This window comes from Lynx canadensis, chromosome A1, assembly GCF_007474595.2.
Source record: "Lynx canadensis isolate LIC74 chromosome A1, mLynCan4.pri.v2, whole genome shotgun sequence".
Classification (NCBI taxonomy): Eukaryota; Metazoa; Chordata; class Mammalia; order Carnivora; family Felidae; genus Lynx; species Lynx canadensis.
Genome location: NC_044303.2, coordinates 179,648,632 through 179,673,537, shown reverse-complemented (window position 1 = coordinate 179,673,537; position 24,906 = coordinate 179,648,632). Strand labels below are relative to the sequence as shown.

The 24,906-nt window shown below is 41.5% G+C and overlaps 1 protein-coding gene across 1 annotated transcript in view; it reads left to right on the top strand.

Moving 5' to 3' along the window:
* The window catches only part of DOCK2 (dedicator of cytokinesis 2), a 417,962-nt gene that overhangs the window by 91,037 nt on the left and 302,019 nt on the right, over positions 1 to 24,906 (top strand). The window contains 1 exon segment of the mRNA XM_030327773.1: positions 17,648 to 17,756. Within this exon segment, the coding sequence (XP_030183633.1) occupies positions 17,648 to 17,756 (109 nt within the window).

Below are 24,906 nucleotides of genomic sequence, written 5' to 3'. Positions count from 1 at the left end.
GAGGCAAGATATTTTTCAGTGAGGAGGTCTTCGGTGAAATAGCCAGCCCTTCCCCAGAGCGTCGCATCTTTCCTAATATCCAGTTGGAGGCCCTAAAGAGGCAGAGGGATCAGGGCTTTGAGGTGTTGTCGATTTCCCATCATCTTCATGTGAATTACCTACACTGTGGATTGTCCTTTGCCCGGGTGTAATGCTGGACTGGCTTCTCCCTGCTGATCCTTCAGAGGCTGAGTAAACTGCTTCTATTGGGTGCCGATCTCTTACTTGGCTCACAGCAAAGTGTAAAACACTGGGCCTGTCTGCTTTCATTGTCCCTTTAAATGGCTTCATTTTGCAGAACAAGACTATCTGTGCTGTAGATAGTTAAGGGAAAAGCCATGGATGACACAAGATATTCATTCGTCCAGGTTGAAGCAGTATTTCCTTTTCTTGTTAACTCCTCCTTAGACATCTAGAAGCCTAGCTTGCTGGCAGAATCCTTGCCTTCGTGCAAAAAATGGCTGTTCCTGTCAAATGCCGCGGCTGACAGTTCCTCAGAGAATGACTTGGGTGAGAGATCAGTTTACTGAATAAATATGTAGATTTAGGAAATGTGTTTGCAAATCCCCTGTAACTAAATATGAACATGCAAGATAATAAAAGGTCTGGTTCGCCAGAGGGGTGAGATTCAAGCTGACGTCATTGTCAGGGATGGTGAACCGAATCAGGGTGGCTGGGCACACTTGGTGATCTACTTCAAATGCACCCGAGGCAGTGTCACCTCAAAGTGGAATTTGTTTCCTTAATAGGAAATAATATATTTCTCAGTTGTTGGGCTTGCTGCTAATTGTGTCTTTGGGGTGGATGGAAAATTAAAAAGGACTTTGTTATGAGGCCCAGATGGTCGCCCGTCCTTCAAGTCTCCAAACTAGCCTCTCTGTCACTCAGATCTACTCTGCTAATGCAGCTCATTCAGTTCAGTCCAGTTCATTGATTGATTCAATAAATATTTTTGAGTCTTACTATTTGGCCAAGTTTTATGCTAGGACACTGCAGTGAACAAGACAGATGTAGTTCACCCCTCATTCTGCCCTCATCTAGTACTGAGGGAGATAAAATAAAAAGCAAGGAAATACACCAACTAATTGCAAACCGTATTAAACACCAATGAGGGAAATAAGCGAGTAGTTAAGACATGTGGTATAACGTAATGGTGAAGAATCCCAGTAACTAATTATCTACATGACCTTGGGCAAATGACAGCCTCTGTGCCTTAGTTTCTTTGTCTAATGTTGGGATCACCTCACAGCGTTGAAGAAGTGAAATTCCAACTGACCTGTGAAGGAGGCTAATGAACCAGCCATGCAAGGGATAAAAGGAAAAGTCCTTTATGGAGGGAAAATCTGAGCATGTATTCTTGAATAAGAAAGAGCTTGAAGTTTCCGAGAAAGTTAAAGAAGACTAGTGTGGCTAGTGAGCAAAGGGGAGAATAGGAGGAAGGTGGACTGGGAGAGAGCAGGAGAGCTTGCCATATGCAGGGTTTATTGCCAGTGTGTAGCCCAGACATTCTGCAAGCATTTTACTGAAAATTCTGGCATGCCAGGTAGTGTGCTGACACATGGTGAGGAGGGCTGGTGTCACATGTCACAAGGATGGATTGGTGGTGGCTGCCTGGACTTGTGTTGAGGAGGACACTGAGGCTGCATTTAGAGGTGTAGCTGCACAGGGAGCTGTGACCAATTAGTGGTACCTACATTGAGCAGCTCAGTGGGAAGTGATAGATTCATTAATTCCTGTGTTAATTACACAGGCCCTGACAGAAGTGAAGGGCTCTGAGTTCAAAAAGAGTGTACATTGTCCTGCAAGGCACTTGTGTTTTGGATTATAGTAATTCTGTATTTAAAATTTAAAATGTGTGTTTCATATTCCCACTAGCCTCTTTGGTTGCCTCCTGTAAGACACACGTGATAGGAACTGCCCACTCTCTAATTAGATTAGGAACAGACATGGCCTGTGCTCCTCAAATCACTCTCTCAACTTTGCTAAGCATCATTGTCTTATGATCACAACATTTACAATTTTTTGAAGCCATATACGTTTCAGCCACCATGAATTTTTGGTTTGAAATTTTGGACAGTGTTTTTTTTTTTTAAATATATGATTATAGTCACTTCTCAATTCTCTGTTAATGTATTAGAGATAATGTAAAGACCCATATTACCCAAAGTAGCGGCTAATGTCAAAGTCATTCAGTTTGATCATCAGAGTGTGCTCTGTAGAGACTCATACTCATGCACAGGTGAACTTCTTCTCAGAAGGATGTTCTTCCAAATCACAATTTGCTGGGCTAAGTCATATCATTAATCATCACGTCCTGAGTTTCTATCAGATGGGTATTCTAGGAGGAGAGAAGAGCCACTGGTCTTGAGTACCATAGGGGTGATAACAATGAAGAGCTTGACCGTAATCAAATATATTTTGTGAATAAGCCACAGATGATAATGCTATTATGTCAACAATTAAGGATATCCCAAATAGCATGAGCCCGAGTATTTTATTACTGCTGACCTATCTCTTCCAAAACACTTTTTTATCTTTGCATCTATAACACAGAACTCTTTTCATATTCCTCATACTTCTCAGACTCTTTGGAAGTCGTAAAGATTGGCCTGTTCCTTCTTTTACTCAGCTCCCTCTTCCTAGGTGAATGCATTCAAATCCAGTGCTTTAGCTCCCCCTGCTCTGCAGATTTCTGCTATGCGGAAATGCAGCCTGACCTTTCACTGAGTTCCACATCCGTGTGTCCATTTACCTGCTGTCCTCCTCTTTCATATCTCAAAGGCAAGTCAAAGTTAACATATCCAGAACCAAAGTCATGATGTCCCTCGTCACACTGATCTACGATCCAGCATGCTGCACAAGTCAAAAAAAGATTAAGATTTTCCTGACAACTTATTTTTTGTTTCTTCCCACATAGTCTGCATTTGAGTTTCTACCTTTCCTTCCTAAATGTCTTTCAGATTCATACACATCTTTCCATTTTCACTGCCAACTTCCTAAACAAAGTTCTCATCATCTCACACCTGCATTACTGTGTTACTATAATGGTCTGGCTGCTTCCGTATAATCTATTTGCTATGGAGTCTTTCGAATTTCCTAAGTAGACAGTTAAAATATTCTGTCAATATGTAAAGTTTTGTTTCTCCCCTTCTAATCCTAGTTCTTTTTCTCCTTATCTGACTGCATTGGCTAGGATTCTGGGTCAGTGTTAAATAACAATAGTGACATATATTATGTATTGGTTTAAAAATATTAGATGCCTTGTTATTGGTTTTAGGAAGTCCCTCCGTATTAGTAGTTTGATTACAATATTCACCATAATGCAGTATTAGATTTTATTTGCAATCACTAATGTTTTGAATTTATTTCTACCATCTTAGCTGGGAATCCTCCCCACCATTCTGATTTTTCTATCGTTTTTTTTTTTCTTTTTTCTTTCCTCCTTTTAAACTGTTTTTCAATTTTCTCACTTGCTTTTTCCCCTTTACTAATATGAAAGTTACATTTTTTTAAATGTAACTTTTTTACATTATTATTTTTTTAGAGAGACAGTGAGCATGTGTGTGAGCAGGGGAGGGACAGGAGTGGGGAGAGAGAGAGAGAGAGATAGAGAGAGAGAGAGGGAGAATCTTAAGTAGTCTCCATGCTTAGCATGGAGCTTGACGTGGGGCTTGATCCCACGATCCTGGGATCATGACCTGAGCTGAAATCAATAGTCAGATGCTCAGCCAGCAGAGCCACCCAGATGCCTGTGAAAGTTACATTTTATATTCAATTTTATTAGTGGCTACTTTGGCTACTTAGGTATTCTATCATACGTATTTAACGTAATAAAATCTCAAGTTAATATCTTTACAGTCCCCCTGAATAATAGAAGAATTTTAGAAGATACTGTCACTTCCCTCTTAAATATTACACTAGGATTGTGCAGTATTTTAGTTTGGCTTTTGGATACTCCATAAATTACACATTATTATAATTTTAAACAGTATCTATTTATATGTTTTTTCCAATAAAATTTCATCAACACTTCTGTACTGTACACTAAAAATGGTTAAAATGGTACATTTTATATGTTTTTTAGCACAATTTTAAAAAGGCCATAACTTCTGTCATCTTTGACCTTCTGTATTTTGTTTTCCTTCTTCTTGAAGTAAATCTTTTATAATTAACCTTAGCAAATTTTATTTGTAAATTCTCTCAATTTTAATTACTCTTATTTTATTCTGAAAGTTGGAAGGAAATTTTCTTGGGTATAGGCTTCTAGCTTTTTTTTTTTTTTTAGTGTGATCAGCTGCTAAGGTTAACTGTCAGTCTTACTGTTGCTCCTTTACAGGCATTCTGGTCTCTTTTCTGTGGTGGCTTTTAAGATCACTTCCCTGTCTTGTATAGTCTGCACTTTTGCTATGATTTACTTAAGAGTGGGTTTATTTTATACATCTAGAAGTTCATTTTCCTGAATCTGAAGTTTGATTTTTAATACCAATTATAAAAAACTCTAGCTTATTTGATATTTGTGTTTCCCCTGTACATTCTATTACCTTTCTGAAATGTCAACTGAAGTATGTTAGACCTCTTTTTCTCCATGTTTCCATATCTCATATTTTCTATATTTTTTGTTTTTGGGGGTTCATTCTGGGTAATTTCTTTGAACCTGTTTTTTAGCTAACTGATTTCTCTCTTTAGCTATGTCTATTACTCAATTTAACTCACTGACTGAGTTTTGAATTTTAATTATTGAAGTATTTTCGAAGATTCCACTTAGTTCTTATTCAAATATAATTTTTCACTTTTATAGTTTTTATTTCTTGGTCATATTTTAAAGCATCCTTTTTCTATTGTGAAGCATATTAAATATAAGATTTTATATTCTCTGCTGTATATTTGAGTGAGTCTTTGTGGGTCTGATTCCACTGTTTCTGTTTTGGGTGACCATGATTCCTGGACATTTTGTTGTTATTATTATTTTTGAAAGCTAAATGTCTTTAAAAAAATTTTTTTTACATTTATTTAGTTTTGAGAGACAGAGCACAAGTGGGGGAGGGGCAGAGAAAGAAGGAGACAAAGAATTCAAAGCAGGTTCCAGGCTCTGAGCTGTCAGCACAGAGCCCGACATGGGGCTCGAATTCACAAACCGTGAGATCATGACCTGAGCTAAAGTCAGACGCTTAACAGACTGAGCCACCCAGGCGCCCCTTTTAAAGCTAAATTTCTTTAGAACTTTATCAATTGTTATATATTTTTAGTCTTGAAATGAAGTTTTTATTTTGCTCTAAAGAAAACAGGGATGCTAACAAGCAGAAACCTTTTCAAGTTAAAATTTCTGTTTGTGGAACCAAGCAAGGAACATGAGTATGGGAAAACAAAAACAAAAACACGCACAAAACAAAATCCAGGTGAGGACTGACTCATGCTTAAGAAACTCAATGGAGATGTGTTGTCCTTTTCCATCCAGCACCAAGGAGCAGGTAGTTTTCTATTGTTCCCTTTCATGCAATAGATTTTTTGTTGTTGTTGTTTGTTTGTTTGTTTGTTTGTTTGTTTGTTTGTTTTGTAAGAAGGCATAACAGTTTGGGATACCAGCTTTATGCAAGGGTCTCCAACAAGCAGCCCCTCGAATTGATCTCATTCTTTCTATTCCCCAAGCGACCACCTAAATAGAAATTTAAGGACACAAAGGTTGAACAAATGCCTTGGGGGCAGAAGCTGGCTTTATTGCTCTCTAAGTATCCAGATTTCCCCTTTTGCTTTGTGTTTCTCCTCTATGGTTTCTTTACTTTCCTGACGTTTTCCCATTCATTTTGAAAATCCACCTTTAGGGGTGCCTGAGTGGCTCAGGTGGCTAGGCATCTGGCTTTGGCTCAGGTCATGATCTCATGGTTCCTGAGTTCAAGCTGTGCATCGGGCTGTCTGCTGTCAGAACAGAGTCCTCTTTGGATTCTCTGTTCCCCTCTTTCTCTGCCCCTCCGCTGCATGTGCTCTCACTCTCTATCTCTCTCTCTCAAAAATAAATAAACATTTTTTAAAAAGAAAAGATTTTAAAAAAACAAAAGAAAAGAAAATTTGGCTTTGGTAGTCATTTTCCAGGACATTTTTATCCACCACACTACTCAGAAATGGAAACCTTTAAACTTACTGCAGTTAGAATGATCTTCCCCAGTTCAAATCTGATCTGGGTGTTCCTCTTCTTGAAGTCTTCTAATTTCTTCTCATTGCTTTGAGGATGAAGACAAAACTTCACGTGGCCTGTGAGGGTCTATGGGTCTTGCTCCTGCTACCCACCTGTCTCCTTTCACCAGACTTAACCCAGATTTCCTCCACCCCAGATTCAGGGGTCTTCATTCAGTCACTCTCACCCACGTGACTCCCTTCTGCTACAGGACCTGTATGCTTGCTTTCCTGGGAGTGGAATGCCCTTCCCTCTTCTTCCCCTCCAGTTTTCTCTTACTGTCTCCTCCCGGTCACCTAAGATTCCCAAACTAAGTTAAATCTCTTCAGATACATTGCCCATGTATTTTGTCTTTCACATATGGTCTCAAAAAGACATGTGTATTTGTTGAGCTCCTACTCTTTTCCAATCACTGTGCTATCAAGGCATTTATACCAGAAATAAAGATTGACACCCAAATACATACCACAGTGGCTGTTCTAACTAAGTCACAGGTCATCTCAGCATCTGAAAATCTAGAGACGGTAAATGGCTTTTTGTGACATGGTGTCTCTCGACATTGTTCCCGAATTTCCCTTAGGGTCCACAGCTTCTGAAAGACCTTTCACTTAGCATCTGTTCTTACTTATATTCAGCACTGACACATTACACACCTGTTTCATGCACGCTGGGCCCCAACATTGTTCCTCTTTTTAAGCCTTTGAGTTAATAATGAATGTTTCTATCTAGTTGAAATATTTGTCTAGTGGTAGAAGTTTCGTATGCATTGGCGATCAAGTGTTTATCCGAGATATATTTATCAAGTAGCCAGTAGGCCACTGTGCTTGGCACTAGAAATATGACAATGAATTGGATGGACTCAAGCCTGGTCTTCATGGAACTTTATAGTCTAGCTGGGAAAGGAGTCATTACGCAGATAGTCTTGTGGGTGCATGTGAAGTTAAGGGAAAGTGAGGTGTCCTAAAATCATGGGATAAGAAGGTCAGATCTCTCATGAGGTCAAGGTGATATCCTGGAGGGAGTGCCATGTAAGCTGTGACCTGAATGATGAGTAGGAGGTGGCAGGTGAAGAGGATGAGAGTGTAATTGGTGAAAATAAAGCTGGAAGGAGGTACCCAACATAGTAGGGAGCTTGACTCAATTGAGCTGTGGAAAGGCCAAGGTGGCTGGAATTCAGTGACAGATGGATAGTGTAGCAGGAGATCACCTTGAGAGATAGGAAGGGGTAGATGTCAAAGTCCTTGAAGGTCAGGCCATGGCATCTGGACATTATCCTGAGGAAAACAGGGAGCTAGTATAGGATTTTGGACAGACAATGGTATGATCACTTTTGTTTTTAAAATGCTCCCTCTGGCCATTTTGTAGAAATGGATTGAAACGGGGGGGGGGTACAACTGAAGGAAGGTAGGTGGGTTCAGAAACCGCTACAGGTGAAAAGTGATGGGGACCCCAGTGAAGCTGGTGATAAGGACAATGGAGGGTAGCAAATGGCTTTGGTGACTGCAATTAACAATACCATGTTATATATCTGAAAGTTGTTAAGAAAGTAGATCTAGAATGTTCTTACCACACACACACACACACACACACACACACACACACAAACACATACACACATACCCACAAAATTGTAATTATATGAGGTGATAGATGTGTCACCTATAATTGTGGCAGTCATTTCTCAATAAATATATGTATCAAATCATTATGGTTTACACCTTAAACTTACCCAATGTTACATGTCAGTTACATCTCAGTAGAGCTGGGAAAAAATGGCTTTGGGAGGTGGAATTAATGGGACTTGATGACTAAATGACAGCTGGCAGGTGAAGAGATCCACGAAGACCCATCACTACCTACCCCAGGCTCTGACTTGGGTGTCTATGGGGCCATTTGCCATGCTGGTGAACTCTGCAGAGTGAGTAGGCTTGGTCTTAGATAATCGGGATGCCCTATCTGACTCTCTGACCAAGAAGCTAGTGAAAGATGCCGGAGGCTTCCCTCAGTGGTAACGTAGTCCACTTGTTGATGATGGAACCAGCGCCCAGAGCAAAGTAACCTGCTAATGGTCACAACACACACCAATGCTGGAGTCTGGTTTAGAACTCGTTCTCAGACCCAGACACTGCTTTCTGTCACACTGCTCGCTGCTGGTGTCTAGCCACACTCTCAGCCACAATACTACTCAAATGAGGTCCTCAGTAATGTAAACCTTAACACACTGGAACTCAATGCTTCCTCAGGTGTTCCCAGATTTCAAAACAAAGAGATTTAGTGCATATGCATTTTAAAACCCAGCACCATTAGTAAGGAAAATTGTTAAAAATTCTATTTAATTCCACATACCAAATGTCAAGGCTCTCAGTAGAACTGAGCAGAAACCTAGAGTTCATTATCCTTCTCAGGAAGCCATAAGACTGAAAGGACAACGTTCAGATGCTCCTGGCATGACCACAGTTTAGAGTAACAATAACTTGACATTACTTGGGCAATTGTCTCTCTAGTTGCAGTCCATGCCAGGAACTAGGAAGTAGGTGAAAAATCAGTACTTTGATTCTGTAATTGTAGATGGAAAACTGCCTCCAGTTGTATGACCTTGAATTAAATCCCTGGGCTCCAGCCCTACTTCCCATGGTAAGAATGAGAAAATTCAGGAAAGACTTGGGGGGAAAAGATTGTTGTAGAAAGGAGCTGGAAGGCAAGAAACATTCACTCAAAGGAAGAGTAGATATCTCTTTTGAAAATTAAATATAATATTTACTTGTTTAAAAATTATGTAACATAAAAGTGTGTAAGGAGACTGTTGACATACACAATCTTTTTTCTGAGAGATAACAATATTATCAACTTATGTATAGATTTCCAGATTTTTACTAAGGGTGTGTATGTGTATAATCATTCTGCAACTTAATTTTTTCTGTTATCACTTAAGATATTATGGACACTTCCTAGGTCATTAAAAAATTGAAGGAAGAAATGGTCAGAGAAGCAGACAAAACCTAATTTCTTTTTGGTACCCAAACTTTTAGACCAACTTGGCCTAAAGAGAAAATGCTGGAAGGCCTCTGCAGATTATTAGTTTCTCTTTCAATTAAATGATGCAACCTATATTTTTCTCTATATGTCTTGGAAACATGGAAGGGGGGGTGCAGTGGGAGGGAGAGTGTGTGCATGTGTGTGTGTGTGTGTGTGTGTGTGTGTGTGTGTGTGTGTGCATTTCTATTTCTGTTTAGGAGCATTGTTTTGGGAACACTCAATTTCTAATTATATTGAGGGGAAAATCCCTGAAGATTATTTTTCATGCTAATAGAGAAATTTACTTAAGTTCAGAATTATGCAACTTAGTTCTTCTTGCCAAATTACATAAAGGCTGCAGCTCCTCTCAGGAGAATGAAGGATGGCTGGGGCACCCATCATACTCTATTCATAACTTAGAGTCCTTTTCAAGGCTTTTGCCTGCATCTTATTACCTACTTACTATTAATTTATTGCACAGGGTTGCCATATTTTAAAGTAAAGTGAATATTTTGGATGGATTGTTTTCTTTCATTCCTTCTGTATTGTTAACTTTTATTTTTTTATTTAGGCTGTTTACGCTTCCACCTGAGGCAGTTTTTCTTCAGTGATTGCATTAATTTTTGTGTGTTCATCCTAGACATTTTTCAAAACAGGATTCTCCACATGTTGAGTTTGTCTTTTGTTCTCTCATCTGCAAATCATTCTTCCCTGGGGTGATTGATAAGAGGAAGACTGTTTACTGAAACTTCTTTACAGTTTGCCCTAAGGGGTGATCCCTCCTCAAATGTCAGACTTCGGAAAAAATAACAGCTCAAGGAGAAATAGTTTTGTCATTGACAAAAGGATTGGCACCACGAACTTGTCTGAGCTCTGTCTCTCCACTGTTTCACGCATTAAATGAAGTCTGCATGGAGTTCTCTCTGGCGGCCAGGCTACTTGGCAATCCACATAGGCAACGTTGTAGTTACACTAGCCCTTCCTTGCATATTTTCTTTCAGATGTGGCTCTACTCTTTCTCTTTTAAGGGAATAATGCCTTATGTTTCAAAGTTGTTACCCTTCAAAAGAGAATTTCTCTGGCCACTGTTGAGCTGGACACCTCACTCTAGACTCATTGGACCAAAATTCCTTGTCTTAATCTGCAATTTTGGATTCATCTTGGGTCTGTAGACCTTGGTGATAGGGGAAGGGGTCGGGGTGGTGACAAGGACCACGCAGAGCAGAGGTGAATCAGGAGGGGAGCCTTCTCATTCATGAATCCTTTTCCAGCCTCCTTGCTTTGACTTAAATGTGCCTGCTGAGTGCACTCAAGTGTTTCTTTCTGTAAGTAGGATCAATAAATGCAAAGATGATTTTCAGACAGACTCAGCCACTGGCTTCACTACAATTATTCTGCATCCCAGGTTGGAGTAGGGTGTGTGTGTGTGTGTGTGTGTGTGTGTGTGTGTGTGTGAAAGAGAGAGAGGAGAGGGGGAGGTGGGTGGAGAGAATGAGAGTGAGGGGAGAGAGAGAGAGAAGGAGAGAGAGAGAGGAGAGAGTGAGGCAGAGAGGCAGGTAGGTTTGGTCGTAGAATGTTGTGATTTTTCCAACTAATCACTCTTCTGAAACCCCGAATGGCTTAATGGTTCTTTTTGTAAAATCACTAATTTACACCTACTCTAATAGAGCGAATTATTGGCTCGAGGATAGGAAAACCAGCCAAGTCACCTTGGATTTAGAGCTTGAACAGAAAAAGGTTAGAGCCAGCCGCTTAGCTTCCCTGGACAGTCCTGTAACATCACTCCCTGGGCAAATGATGCTTTTGTACTCACTCTGACTTGTTCCAGTTCCTGGCAATTGGCTTTTACTTTGCTCTATTCTCTGGAGGCAGAATTGCCTAGTGGTTAAGAGTGAAATTTGGAGCCAGACACACTCGGGCTTAAATTCTGACTCTGCCTTTTACAAGTTGGGTGATCTTGTGCAGTTAGCGTAGTGCCAGGTACATAGCAAGTGCTTAGTAAGTAGCAGCTAGTAATAGTAGTCGTTGTCTTAGTAGTAAAGGTAATAGAAATAAGGCTGCATAGCTGAGGATGACTATCAGTACTATCTAGTTCAGGCACTACTAGAACTAACTGATTCATAAGACATTTCTGTACAGCTGCATTGAAGGTGTTTGAAGTTCATTCATTTGATACTTTCTCATTAGTTGATGCCTTTGTTTGTAACTCATTTTTGATGGTCCAGGCCTATTGCTAGTTAGACCGAGATACCCTTGGCTCTGGCAGTGTGGAGCTTATACTCTAATGGAGAAAACAGACAAGTAGTGATGGTTAAGAATGAAGTATTCCCACAGCGAGGGCTCAGATGCCGTCAGAGTCTGATTTCACATTGTGTGGAGTGCATGCCATTCATCTAAGGAAATTCACTGAATAAGTGGCCTCCCTCCTGTAGTATTCCTCCAGTGACTGGCCTCATATCTGGGAGTACACAAGTATCTTGACTTGTGTGGCACAGTAGCGGAATGGTGTAGCACAGCCTTATTGTTGAGTAATTTTGCTTCTTTCCATGTAAGATCGCAGAGACATTTAAAATAGATTTTTCAGGGGCGCCTGGGTGGCGCAGTCGGTTAAGCGTCCGACTTCAGCCAGGTCACGATCTCGCGGTCCGTGAGTTCGAGCCCCGCGTCGGGCTCTGGGCTGATGGCTCAGAGCCTGGAGCCTGTTTCCGATTCTGTGTCTCCCTCTCTCTCTGCCCCTCCCCCGTTCATGCTCTGTCTCTCTCTGTCCCAAAAATAAATAAACGTTGAAAAAAAAATTAAAAAAAAAATAAATAAAATAGATTTTTTATTTTAAAAACCTTTCAATTAATCTGGACTTGCTCCCAGGCACTTGTGAAATGAGTCGGGTATGTGTCTTGCCAAGAGCAAATTTAGGCAAAGATTTGACCAGGTGAGGAAGACCATGGAAACCTGGGCCCAGGTCTAATCCTACAGGGCACTGATGGGACTGCTGGGGAGGAGGGAAGGAGAGGCAGATAGGCCTTGGGGATGGCCAGGGAAGGGGGCTGCTGAGGGCAGAGAGGTACCCCCAGGTAGGCCATAACTCTGGTCAGTGTCCACCAGAGCCCTTGTTCCCTCCTCTGCCCGTCCATTCCCCTGGGTCAGGCCTCTTTAATTTCTTTGCCTTTTCTCGGATGTAAAATGTAAATAATAATAGTTTGTACCAAATGAGCTTATCCATGTGAAGAATTTAGCACAGTGCCTGACCCTTAGGACACACTCAATAATAATGTTAAACTTTTATTGTCCAATGTTTCTACTATGTAGCAATACATAATTTACCTGCCGGCCTGCCTTGTGATTTCTCGGAGGGTGGGGGGGTGGATAGGGACTGGCTCTTACTTATGTTTATTTCCACTGCAGTGCCTGGCATGCAGTAGGTGCTCAATAAATTATCTTAGTCTTTATGAAGATGCTGATTTTTTTGTTAATGCTTAGGAAGCAAAAGTGGGTGGATCTGTAAGAAAATGCTAACAATGCTAGCATTTATTTAGTGTTTACTATATGCTAGGAACCGTGCTAATTCCTTTGCATGTATTATTTGATTGTAGGACCACCTTATGGGGCTAATATCCTTTACTAATGAGAAAATTGAGGCTTAGAGAGGTTAAGAAACTTAGCCAAAGCCACCCAACTGGTAAGTGTCAGAGCAGAGTTTGGAACCCACACAGTCTTACCTAAATTTCTATCTTGCCTTAAAGAGGCAGGGAAGAAATCAGGAGGGTGCCTGTGAATGTGGCTCAGAGGAGATGGAAGTGGCTAAGGCTTAGGAAATGAAATGGGGCTGGTGTGCCAGGAAACCCTCCGCCCCTGGATTCCAAAGTGAATCTTCCTGCTGCCTTTCCAAGCCTGGGGATTCCTTGGTTAGATTCTGCCCACCCCCCCCCCCCCAGGCTGCTGGCCTGAGGTTGGCATCTCCATTTTAGGCTGAGACTTTATGTACCTGCTGGAAGAGGTGGTGCAAAGCATCGTACACACCATATGGGGCCCCATTTGCATTTAGCGAGTGCTCAGCTGTGCACAGTGTCTCCTTAATGAATCACATGCAAGCAGAGCATCGCTATATTTATCCAAGCCCTGGGAGCCCAGTGCTTGCCGTGGTTGGGCTCACATGCCCCAGAACGGTGCCTTGCAGGTTGTTCCAGTTTCCTTGTGGTCAGGGCCTTCGGGCCCTTCAGTAATTCCTTCCCTGGCATGATCAGCTGCTTTCAGAAGCATCTTTCTGAGCCTTATGAAGCCAAAAAAAAAATGTTTCCCTCCTGAAGCTATAACAGAGACCAAGTGCTAAAAAAGGACCTTGAAACTACATCTGCCGTGCCCTTGACTTCAAGGCCATGCTTAAAGCCTTGCAGATAGATGAGGCTTTTTTTTTTTCTTTTCCAGCTTCTCAGGAGAGGCCCCACGTTGCTGAAGGCCCTCCATCATCAATTTATTTCTTCCGTGTAATCTAAACCCTTGTGTATTTTATTTGCCTTGGTCACTCCTTCCTGGATATATTCCTTTTATTTATGTATGCTCAGATCAGAGTTTCCCAGTGTGATCACCTCTGTGCTTGGGAACCAACAACAACAGTAAGAATAGTAGCTGATATTTACTTAACACTTATTAGGTGCCAGCTATAATATTAAACACTTGAAAGGCATTATCTCATTTTTTCTCACCTCAAAATAATCCTTTGAGTGAGCATTCTATCTCCCATCTTGCCAGTAAGGAAGGAGAAGATTCTAAGGCCACATAGCCATTATATGGACAAGTCTGGCTAGAGAGCAAAGCCCTTTGCACTAAGTAGCTGTGTGGGTCACTTCTTCTCATCTTCAGTCATTTTCCTCCAACTCTTTTTCCTATTTCTACCAAGTAAAACTCTAGGCTTAACAATTCACACACACACACACACACACACACACACACACACACACACGATTGGTAAATAAGACTGCAATAATTTTACTTAATGATGTAGTCACTGTTAAATGCAAGCCATTTCCCCATAGAATTTTTTTTTTAATCTTTGATGAAACTTAGGTAGGTGTAGAGTATTTTTTCTTCTCTGGACCAGAGTGTGGTGTTTAGGTACTGAACTTGTGACATGAATACCAGGGAGCAGCTCGGATTCCCACTGAGGCAGATGCCCCTGATCTTGGCCTCGTGGGATCTGTGTTATCTGCTCTCCTGGGTTAGATTCTCAGAGTGCAGAAAGAGAAGAACGCTGAGTTCTGGTTCAAGCTATACCACTGCCACAGTGTGACCTGGAGCAAATCAGATTTTTCTTGGTGGTAGAAATTAAATTCAGGTTCTTACAAAGTTTAAGGTTGGGTACATAGTCCTCACTTGGTCTCATGGCCTGAATGTCTCTTTTCTTTCCCGCCTCAGTCAAATGACTTTTAAAAGATGGCAGTGAAGCCAAGTCACTTGCTCACTTTGGCTCTCCCGTTTCTTCTTTTGTACAATGGGAAGCACGGACTAGGGGCTCACTGGCCTTCCCCTCAGCTCTTGTTTCAGAATTCCAGAGGGCAGCAGCAAGGAACCAGTCTCACCCTGCAGAGTTCTGACCAGACAGGGTTGCAACAAATCCAACCAGAGCTAGTCTAAGGAAAAAAGGAATTTATTAGAAGGATATTTGTGCAGCTCAGACAATCCAAAAAGAGTTAAAACAAAACAAACAAATAAAAAAAAACAATAGAGAGGTTGGGAACCAGGACAGCCTTAGGGATCTCTTCATCAGGAGTTCAGGAACATCCCCCTAGAGTGCTGCCATTAGGATGATTCCCAACAAAGCCCATTTTTATGTTTCTGTGTTAAAAATAAAACAAAACAAATTCCAGAGAGAGCACTACCGAGAGACCATTCAGTTATAGAAGGTGGGGGTGGGCAGGGTCAACCAGTAGAAAAAGCTGCTGGAGGCCACTCTTATAGGCTCACAGGTGGTTCCCAAGAAGATGACCTGGTAGGAAACCCAACTGTCTCCAGCCCCATGCAAATAGGCTAATAAGTATGCCTTACAGAGAAAGTCCATCTGTATATAAATGACAACTTCACCATGGGGAGTCATGTCTAAGTGTTAAATGTAGGTCAGAAACACTATAGACCATAATATGGATTGTGAGATTGTTTATTAGACATTTTAAGGCAGCTCTGGCTAGTGGAAAGAGAAACAGATTTCCAGGCAAAAGCCTTGGGGGATGGACCATTCATTAGCTTAGCTTTGGACAAAAAGTAAAACCACCACTTGAATTAGGATCCTGCCCTCCTCTCTACCAGATCTGGTCCCATAGTTTGTACTTTGATGGGATTTGGGCAAGTTTCAATCTCTTGAGAGTTTTCTGTGTCCTTATCTCTGAAGCAGGAATGATAGTAATAGTCCTAAAATTAACAACAAGACAACAGCTAACATTCGCTGGCACAAGGCATATGCCTAGCACTTCACACGTGAGCTGGTCTCCTCACAGTCTTTGGACACAGTGCTGTTATGGCCTACGTTTTGTAGATGAGAAACCAGGGCTTGAGGGAATGAAGAGGGGCAGTCAAGCATAGAGCAAACTGTTGTCCAAACTGATTGAGACAGTGGGCCCAAGAGCCGGATGGCCAAGTGTGAACTCTGACTCTAACACTTCCAGGCATGGAGTCCTTGGGCATATTGCTTGAGTTTCATCGATCTGTAAAATGGGGATAATGATAGGGCCACGTCATGGTATGGTTAGGAGGGTAAATGATTTAATATGTATGCAGCCAGTGTCTGGGGCAGAGTAGTGCACTGTAATGTTTGCTGTTATTGATAAAGGTCTTTAGTACAGGGCAAGGTGGAGATTGTAAACCCAGAGCTGACTGAATCTAAAACATATACTCTATGGCAGACATCTCTGTGCTAGTAGGACAAGAAGATTCAGGAGTGAGTAGTTTGAGGAGGGAGAGAGAGAGAGCTGCTTCAGGACTCCTGGCTCCTCTCACGGCCTTGGCTCTATGACCTTGAACTAGATACCCAGAAAGTCAGTAGCAATTTCCAGGTCCTTATAATTGATTAGAACATTCAGTACTGGATTTCCCTTAAGCTTCTTACTTCAGGAGGGCTTTAGGGAGCTGTTAGTTAGGAAAAAAAGAAGAGAGGCAGAGAGTGACTAACACACACACACACACACACACACACACACACACACACACACAGCGAGAGAGAGAGAGAGAGAGAGAGAGAGAGAGCGAGCGAGAGGGAGATGGAGTCAGACAGAAAAGCAGAGATAAACATAGTGACCCAGAGAGACAGAAAGTAAATAATACTCACAAGCAGAGAAGCAGACACATGCTTAAAAACAGAGGAAAAAAAGTAGAAGATAAGCAGAAAGAAAAGAGGTAAAGGTATGGGTGAGAATTTAGCGGAGACAGCACTTGATGGACCACCCTTCCTGTGGTTGATGGAGCAAACAAACCCATTAAGTGTGTCAGCACTTTATCTAAGGAAAGCACCTTTCCCACAGCCACAGCGACTGGTGTCTGACTGTGTAGGGCAGTGACAGGAGATGCTCTTTATCTGAACTGGAGACAAGAGCACTCTCCTCTGTATTTCATGCAGGACGCCACAGATCAGGCTGCAGATTTTTCACGGTTGGCGATAAAGCTTTGTCTGGAGAGGCCTTGGGCTGAACAACACTCCAGGGCTAGACCAAGAGGGCCATAAGCTGCAGGAGCCTGGAGACTGATTTTATATGAAGGGATGGTTTCTATGAAAAGTTACATGTGTATATTCGTGTGGGCCTTGAAAATCTCTGCAAGAATAACTGTCCAAATGTTAACAATCCCTAATCTTCAGGTAGGATCTCACTTTATAAGCAATGCAGTTCTATTATGTTTGCATTTTTACGATAACAATGTAGGGCCTTTGTAATCAGAGGAACAAGAGGTTTCCACTAGTGATACGCACACTCCTGAAATTAGAGGGCCAGAGAAACAGTGGCCCCTGACATGGAACAGTCACATGTGTATTTATCTGACAACCAGGCAATGGCTAAGTGGAAGGGCTGTATACTTGAAAATATTTCTCCTTGATGCTTCCCAGACACTTTGGGGATTACCCTGGGGACCACAGTCTCCCTTCTGATTCTTTCAGAGGGTGAAATTATTAATGTCCCCTCAGCTTGGACAAGTTTCATTCCCTTGAAGTTTTTCAGGGTTTAAAAAACAGATGGGAGTCAGGGGGAGGGTATCTGTTCTGGGTGTGGACAGAAGTTTTCCCAGGAGTGAATTATGCATGCAAAGCCTGCTGACTCAGCACCCTCACGCTGAAGTCCCTGTCTCCCACCCCTCTCTCTTAATTTCAAATGAAGTTTGTGGCTGGCATACACTTTCACAGGTATTGCCTGCAGGCTTGAGAAATGACCCAGATGTGTCTTCTTTCAGGCTTTATGAAGGCAAAGAACAGATGGAGTTTGAAGAATCCATGAGACGGCTCTTTGAATCCATCAACAACCTGATGAAAAGTCAGTATAAAACAACCATCCTTTTGCAGGTTGGTTTACACTACAAAAAAAAAATCTCTTTTCCCTTGGTCATCTGGTAAATAACAGCATGCTGAGATAATGTCTACTTTTGCTTGAGCGTGTAGCCCTGTGTTAACTGAAGGCCTGGGCTGGCCACATGGCACAAGGATCATGGACACCAAAGGGCTCCTCAGGGCAGGAGAAAGTGTATTTATTGTTTGTTGCTGTGAAAATAACAGTGCCTCTTTTTTTTTTTTTTTTTTTTTTTTTTTTTTTAATAATTCTGAAGCTTTTGCTACCTGGAAGGTAATAGGTTGACCTTGATCCATTTGTAATGGAGACAGGTGGCAGTCTCTGAAATTCCTCTACTTTTGATTCTCAGCTCCATAAGCTCAGATCCCCTTTGTGGGTTAGAGTCTCCTCAATAAATAGGAGACACTTGGGAGAGAGAGGTCCTCTAATTGATGGTTCCACAAACTCTGTAAATATTTTTTTTAATGTTTTTTTATTTTTTTTTATTTTTGAGAGAGAGAGAGAGAGAGAGAGAGAGTACAGGGAGGGATGGAGAGAGACAGAGACAGAATCTGAAGCTGGCTCTAGGCTCTGAGCTGACAACACAGAGCCCAACACGGGGATTGAACCCAAGAGCCATGAGATCATGACCTGAGCTGAAGTTGAATGCTTAACCGACTGAGCCACCCAGGTGCCCCCAAACTCTGTAAATCTTTGAGAAACCTTGAGATCTACCCCTAAGTTTGAGAAAGAGTTTAGCAGCAGAGAAGCTGAATGAAGAGGCTGTTTCAAGGAGACTTCATAACTCTCACAAAATTGACTCATAAGTGCTCAGGAGGGGCTGCCTCGTGTGATATGAATAAGAAGCAAACACATTTGTCTGAACCAGTGAGTTAACATAGATGACTTCTTCTCCTACTTTTAATCAGAGTTATCCTTTTGGTTGCTAATATAAATATCTGCTATGACTCTGACTGGGATCACCCAGCCTCTGGCTAGAACGAATGAGGTACTAGTGTCCAGCTAGAATGCAGATGAGGAGTCAGAGGCAAACATCTGTCTAGGGAGTATCCACTGCTAATGCACGGGTTCCAAACTTTGCACATTCGAATGTCTTGGAGATCTTTAAATTATTTTTTAATATTTGTTTATTTGTTTATTTGTTTGTTTATTTATTTATTTATTTATTTATTTGAGAGAGATTGCTTGAATGGAGGAGGGGGGGAGAGAGAATCCCAAGCAAGCTCCATGCTGACAGTACAGAGCCTGACATGGGGCTTGAACTCATGAAACAGTGAGATATCATGACCTGAGCTGAAACCAAGAGTCAGACGCTTGACTGACTGAGCCACCCAGGAGTCTTGGGGATCTTTAATAAATTCTGATGCCTAGTCACCACCACCAGACAATCTAATTTAATCAGTATGGAGTGTGACCAGGGCAAATGGGAGTTTAAATAGCTCACTGGTGTCAACCAAAGTTCAGGAATCACTCTGCTAATGGCTTCTTTTGATTGAACAGATGTTAGGGAACTCTGTGTGTGTGTGTGTGTGTGTGTGTGTGTGTGTGTGTGTGTGTGCGCGTGCACGCATGCACACGCATGTGCGTGTGTGTATAGTGGGAAGCTTTGTCTAGTCTAGTTCACCAATGTATCCTTAGTACCTGAACAGTCCTAGTACATAGTTGATGCTTAATAAATACCTGTTGAATGAATGACTCCTGGGATAAGTGTGAAAATCTCAATGTTATAGATGTGGAAACTGAAGCTCAGAGTCGATACCACTTCCTCAGGCTCCATGGTAGTCAGGGGTATGGCTGGTGTTCAGATCTCCTCCTGCCTGGCTCTGAAGACCATGCTCTGAGCTGCTCCATTACACTGTTCTTTACGCTATACCTTTAGCACCTACTGAGGATATGACTGGAGATGAGTCTTAGAGTTTTTACCTTCCCTTCCCTTTTGCTGTTTTTTTTTTTTTTAAGTCTTCCCTCATGATTTTTCAAACCTCCGTCATTTTACAAAAAAGAGGATAACAAGAGCAGGGGACAGCATAAAGAAATGTGATAAGAACTGGAGCCTGTCACCCCACCTATAACATATTAGAAGCAGCCGAGCTCCCAGTGGGAGGCCACACGGTGTTAGGATGTTTCCTGAGGGCTGGGTTTGACTGGTTGCAATAAGAGAGGCTATAGCATCGAGTCAGGGTGGACATAGCTCTAAGGAAGCTAAAGTATGAGGAAGCAGAAGTGATGGACAAATGAAGGAAGCCAGTTGTTTGGGGAGAGAAAGGAGCAGATGCCCCAGAGAGTAGAGGTGCCAGGAAAGAGACAGACCACTGGCCTTGAGAAAGACACAGGGAGTCAGCTATCATGGAGCCACTCCTAATGTCAGCACCTATTTTCCAGTGATGAACTACGTGTATCTTGGGGGAAGGAACAAAGAGGAGACAGAAAGAAAGGAGGAGAAAGAAAGGAAGCTACAAAGCAAAGAGGAACCAGCGAGTATCTATGGCACTGAGGAGACGTGGGTCAACAAGAGTGTTCCTGCTCAGCTGTATGACTTTATGCTGGTCATTTAACCTCTCACTGTCTGTTTCCTCATCTGTAAGACTTCACTGTGTGAGGATCAAAAAACACCAGCTATGAAAGAGCAGATTATAAAATCCTATGCAAATGCAAGGAACTAATGTGATTATTATGGTCTGGGCATAAGTCTTTTTATCTAAGTTCTTACTGTCTGGGAAGTTATGTTAGAAATGCCTTATTTGGGGCACCTAGGTGGCTTAGTCTGTTAAGTGTCCAACTCTTGATTTTGGCTCAGATCTCATCTCATGGTTTGTGAGATTGAGCCCTGCATAGGGCTCTGCATTGACAGCTCCTCTCTCTCTGCCTCTCCCCAACAAGTGCACAATGCTCTTACTCTTTCTCTCTCTCAAAATAAATAAAGAAACACTAAAAACACTAAAAAAAAAAAAAAAGCCTTATTTCCCCCAGGATTTGGGCCAGGTTTTGCTGGTTTCTCCTCATGGGTTTCCACCCCAGAGCCATCAAAACGGGCTTCATCTCTTTTTTAATTTGCTCTAAGGGTCAAATATAGCTTCCAGGATTTACATAAAATCAATGACAATTTCTAACGTATTTCTATGGCTATTGAAAAGTTATCAAAGAAGTATGTAGCCATATATAAATATGGAAGGCAGTAACCTTTGAAGATTTAATGCTGTTTTAGGATGTGAAGTGTGGGCTAATGAGGGGAGAGGGGTCAAGTTTACTTAATGTTAACAAACTCCATATAAAGAATCTTCTTGGACTTTGACATTTGCCACAGGAGAAAGAGTTTTGGATTTCATGCCAGAGAGACCTGGGTGGAATTTCGGGCCTCTGTTTATTCTTTTATAAAACGGAAGGCCTAATGTCTAATTTAGAGGAAACGTTAAGAGGATTAAATAACGAAATATATATAAAGCAAGAAATATAGAGCCTATTACACATTTCAATTTAAATGGATTGTTTTTAGCCATTTATACCTCACCATAAAACAGAAGATTTTGGAGCATTTTCCTGGAGTGGAAGGGGATATTTATATTCCTCACCTTGCCATATGAAGCTGAACAGTTTTAGGACATTTGGTTATTCAGCTAGATCAAGAAACATAGATATAAATTTCAGGGAGAATAAACCCACATGAACTGGCTCTATAGGAAAGAAAGAAATGACAAATAGTACAAGGATGGCTGGAGTCCTGATTCCAAGCCTGCATGGGGTATGGTGGGAAAGAGTTCTGTGATCGATTAGTAGTGGCTTCCATAAATTTTGAGTGAGAGGGTAGAGTGAGAATGCCAAGGACTACCATTCCTGGTTCCAACTTTACACTTCCAGACAAATAGCAGCTTATGGTGGAAGCCGTCATTCAAGTCCGCTTTAATTTAGCATAGAACAGGTCTGGTTCAATCTCAGCTTTGTCCATTGTGGGTTCTGGGACCTAATCAAGTTATTTCTCATTTCTAAGTCTCATCTGGCTTTTGTGAATTGCTTCCTGTAGTTTTCCTTATTGTTCAGAGTTGGCATGGCAGCAGCTAACCCTAAACTATGGAGAATTTAAAACCAGCCATTCAAAGAAGGTAGAAGATCATTAAAAATACCTTTCTTTGGTGGAGTACCTACCATGTGCCAGGCATGAAGCTGGGCTCTTCACATACAGTGTTTTTCATCCTGCCAGAGATCTGCAAGGAATCACTGTCTTTGGTGTCCACGGGAGGCTCATAAAGTTAAATAATTCATCCCAAATTATATCTATCCACAGTGGTGGAGCTAGGATTTGAATCTTCCCAGGTCTCTTGATTCCAAAGTTAATGTTTTCTCTACCACAAGGCATGGATTAGGATGGGAGTTTCCACATATTTTCTTTTTTTTTAATATTTATTTTTGAGAGAGACAGAAAGAAACAGAGCATGAGCAGGGGAGGTGCAGAGAGAGAGAGAGAGAGGGAGGCACATAATCTGAAGCAGGCTCTAGGCTCTGAGCTGTTACAAGAAGAGCCCAACGCAGGGCTCGAACCCCTGGACCACGAGATCATGACTTGAGCCAAAGTCGGGTGCTTAACTGACTGAGCCACCCAGGCACTGCTCCATGTGTTTTCAGTAACAGGCCATAAGCTTACAAGTCCCTATGTGTGCCAGCCTTGTGAGCACTGTCGATAAAACTGATGGTAGGTGGAGAGGATCAAAATCAGACACTAGTGAATTGGATATAGCTTAACTACGAGGAAAGGGCATTTGTTGACATTATGTAGACCCATTTGTTCCATTCTCCTTCAGGTCCAGGATTCATCATAATGCTCCAATTTGATGGTGCAAGTGAAAATAAATGAACAGCTCATATTGAATGGTACTGTCCCGTGGCAACTATGATTGTCATGCATACTAATAATGCCACTAGAGTGTCCAAAAGGGCAGGGTAGCTCTGTCTTTTGTATCCCCAGTATCTGAACCAGCAGCTGCCACTTAGTAGGTACTCGAATATTCTTTTGGCTAAATGAATGAAAGAGTGAATACAAGCTTCCACTGTTTTGTATTTTCACATTTATTATGTATCACATACTAAGCTGAGAGCTTTACATATATTGTTAGCTCATTTGATTTTTATAACAACAACCTTAGTAGGCAAATACTCTTCTTATCTCTACTTTACAGATGAGGAAATGGAGTCTTAGTGAAGTTGAATAACTTAACCACAACTAAGAAGGGGCAGGTCTGGGATTTGAATGCAGACTGTGTAAGTTCAGAGTTTGAGTTCCTAATCACCACCAACAAAGCATAGTTTCATGAAAGACCCAAGTCTTCCTGCAAAATGCCAAGTAGATAAGCAGTAAGCGACAGTAAACAATAGTAAAGATGGATAGATGTTTGGTCCACAGACATGAAGGCAAGCTAATTAAGAATACATTTTTCTTTCCTCTCTTTTCATTGTTTATTAGTGTAAAATGTTCAAATGCCTGAACTAAGGGAAGAAAGTGGTCCATTCTTGTGAAGTGGCCTACAGCTGTAGGCTAAATTCCCAAAGTAGGAGAAACAAGACTTATTATTTAACTTGTCCCTTCCCAATTGTATACCCCATACTTACGCGTAATATTTGAGGACAATGGATTCAGTGGTGGGGAGGATGAAATTTTGTTCCAGTGAGGCTGTTGTAGTAATATGGATAACTAATATTTAATCTTCACATTAGCTTCTAAATTAGGTAACTTTATTCCTCCATTCTCCTGGTGAGGAAACTAGAACACAGAGTTAACTTCCCCAAGGCCACACAGATAAAAGTGGTCCACAGGGACTTGACTCAGACAATCTCACTCTTCAGCCAGCCATTTGTAAACACTGAACTCCCCTGTTCCCACCAAGCTTTGGGGGCCAGCATAATGTTGCATCATGGAAAGCATGGAGACTCATGTATTCTGGAATGTGTTGGTCCCTATTTCCTTCTCTTTCCCTGAAATATTGGTGAGGAGGCTGACTGTCCTGAGAGAGCTGCATGTACTTTCCTTAGGGACAGCTCTGCATCTCTAGGGAAGCTGTCTTCTTGTGGTCATGCTGTGGTGAATTTCTGTGACATTGTCCAGTTTCCATGGACCTTAACCATCCATCGCTTGGCAAAAATTACAGGACTGAATATTGAATATTGGTGGGTTGGAAATACTGTCTGTGTTCTTTAGTGAGGAAGAGGTCCAGTGCTCTCGTATGATCTTGCATCACTGCAAGGTGTGCTCTTTTTGGCTAAAATTCTGTCTACTGGCATCGGTGCAGTTCAATCTTCCTCCATTTGGAGGAAACACTCAAAAAGAAAATCCACATTGATTTTGAGGGAGTGTAGCTCTTTGGTTTTGATTTTTGTTGTTATTTTTAAATACTTGCTGTTTCCTAGCAGCCCAGGATTATCAATTCTAGAGAAGTCCATCTGGATAATAATCATCTCAAGTGACCTCCCATGACTTCTCTCTGGGTCAGTGAAACCACTACTGTTTGGTTTGGACTTGGCTGTCTTCTCGAGGCTGATACTAGCCTTTGATAGCCTTTGAGAGGGGTCCAGAGTTCGTGACTAATCTAGAAGACCACTTGGTGCCACATGGTAAGCTAATTATTAAGTTGGCAAATGTTTTCCTGGTCTCTGTTCTTACAACCCCTGATATATGTGGTGAGGAAGACTCTTCACTGAGGAGATGTCAGGAAAACTGTACCTTCTTTTCAAAAATTATCCTTATAAAAAGGGGAAGGTTCTCTGCTTCCTTTCCCAAATCATCCTTCTCTCCCCCATCAAAACCTCCTCATGGAAGCCTTTCCTTACAGCAGGGTGAGTGGTAGCAAAACACACTGGCCAGCTGGACAGAATCAGGTACATATTCTTTCTATGCTGCATGGTAGCTGTGTGGCTTCTGGAAAATTATTTAACCTCTCTCTGCCATAGTTTACTCACTGGTAAAATGGGATGACAGTATCTATTCCTAGAGTAGTTGTAAAGTGCAATGAGATCATGCATGTAAAGTATTTAACGCATTTAAAGTTTCTAGTAATGGTTATTTTAAGACTGTTATATACATTTATATACATACACTCACATAAACTTGTCTGTATATGTTTTTCTTAAATATTATATGCAATACAGGAATATATACTATGG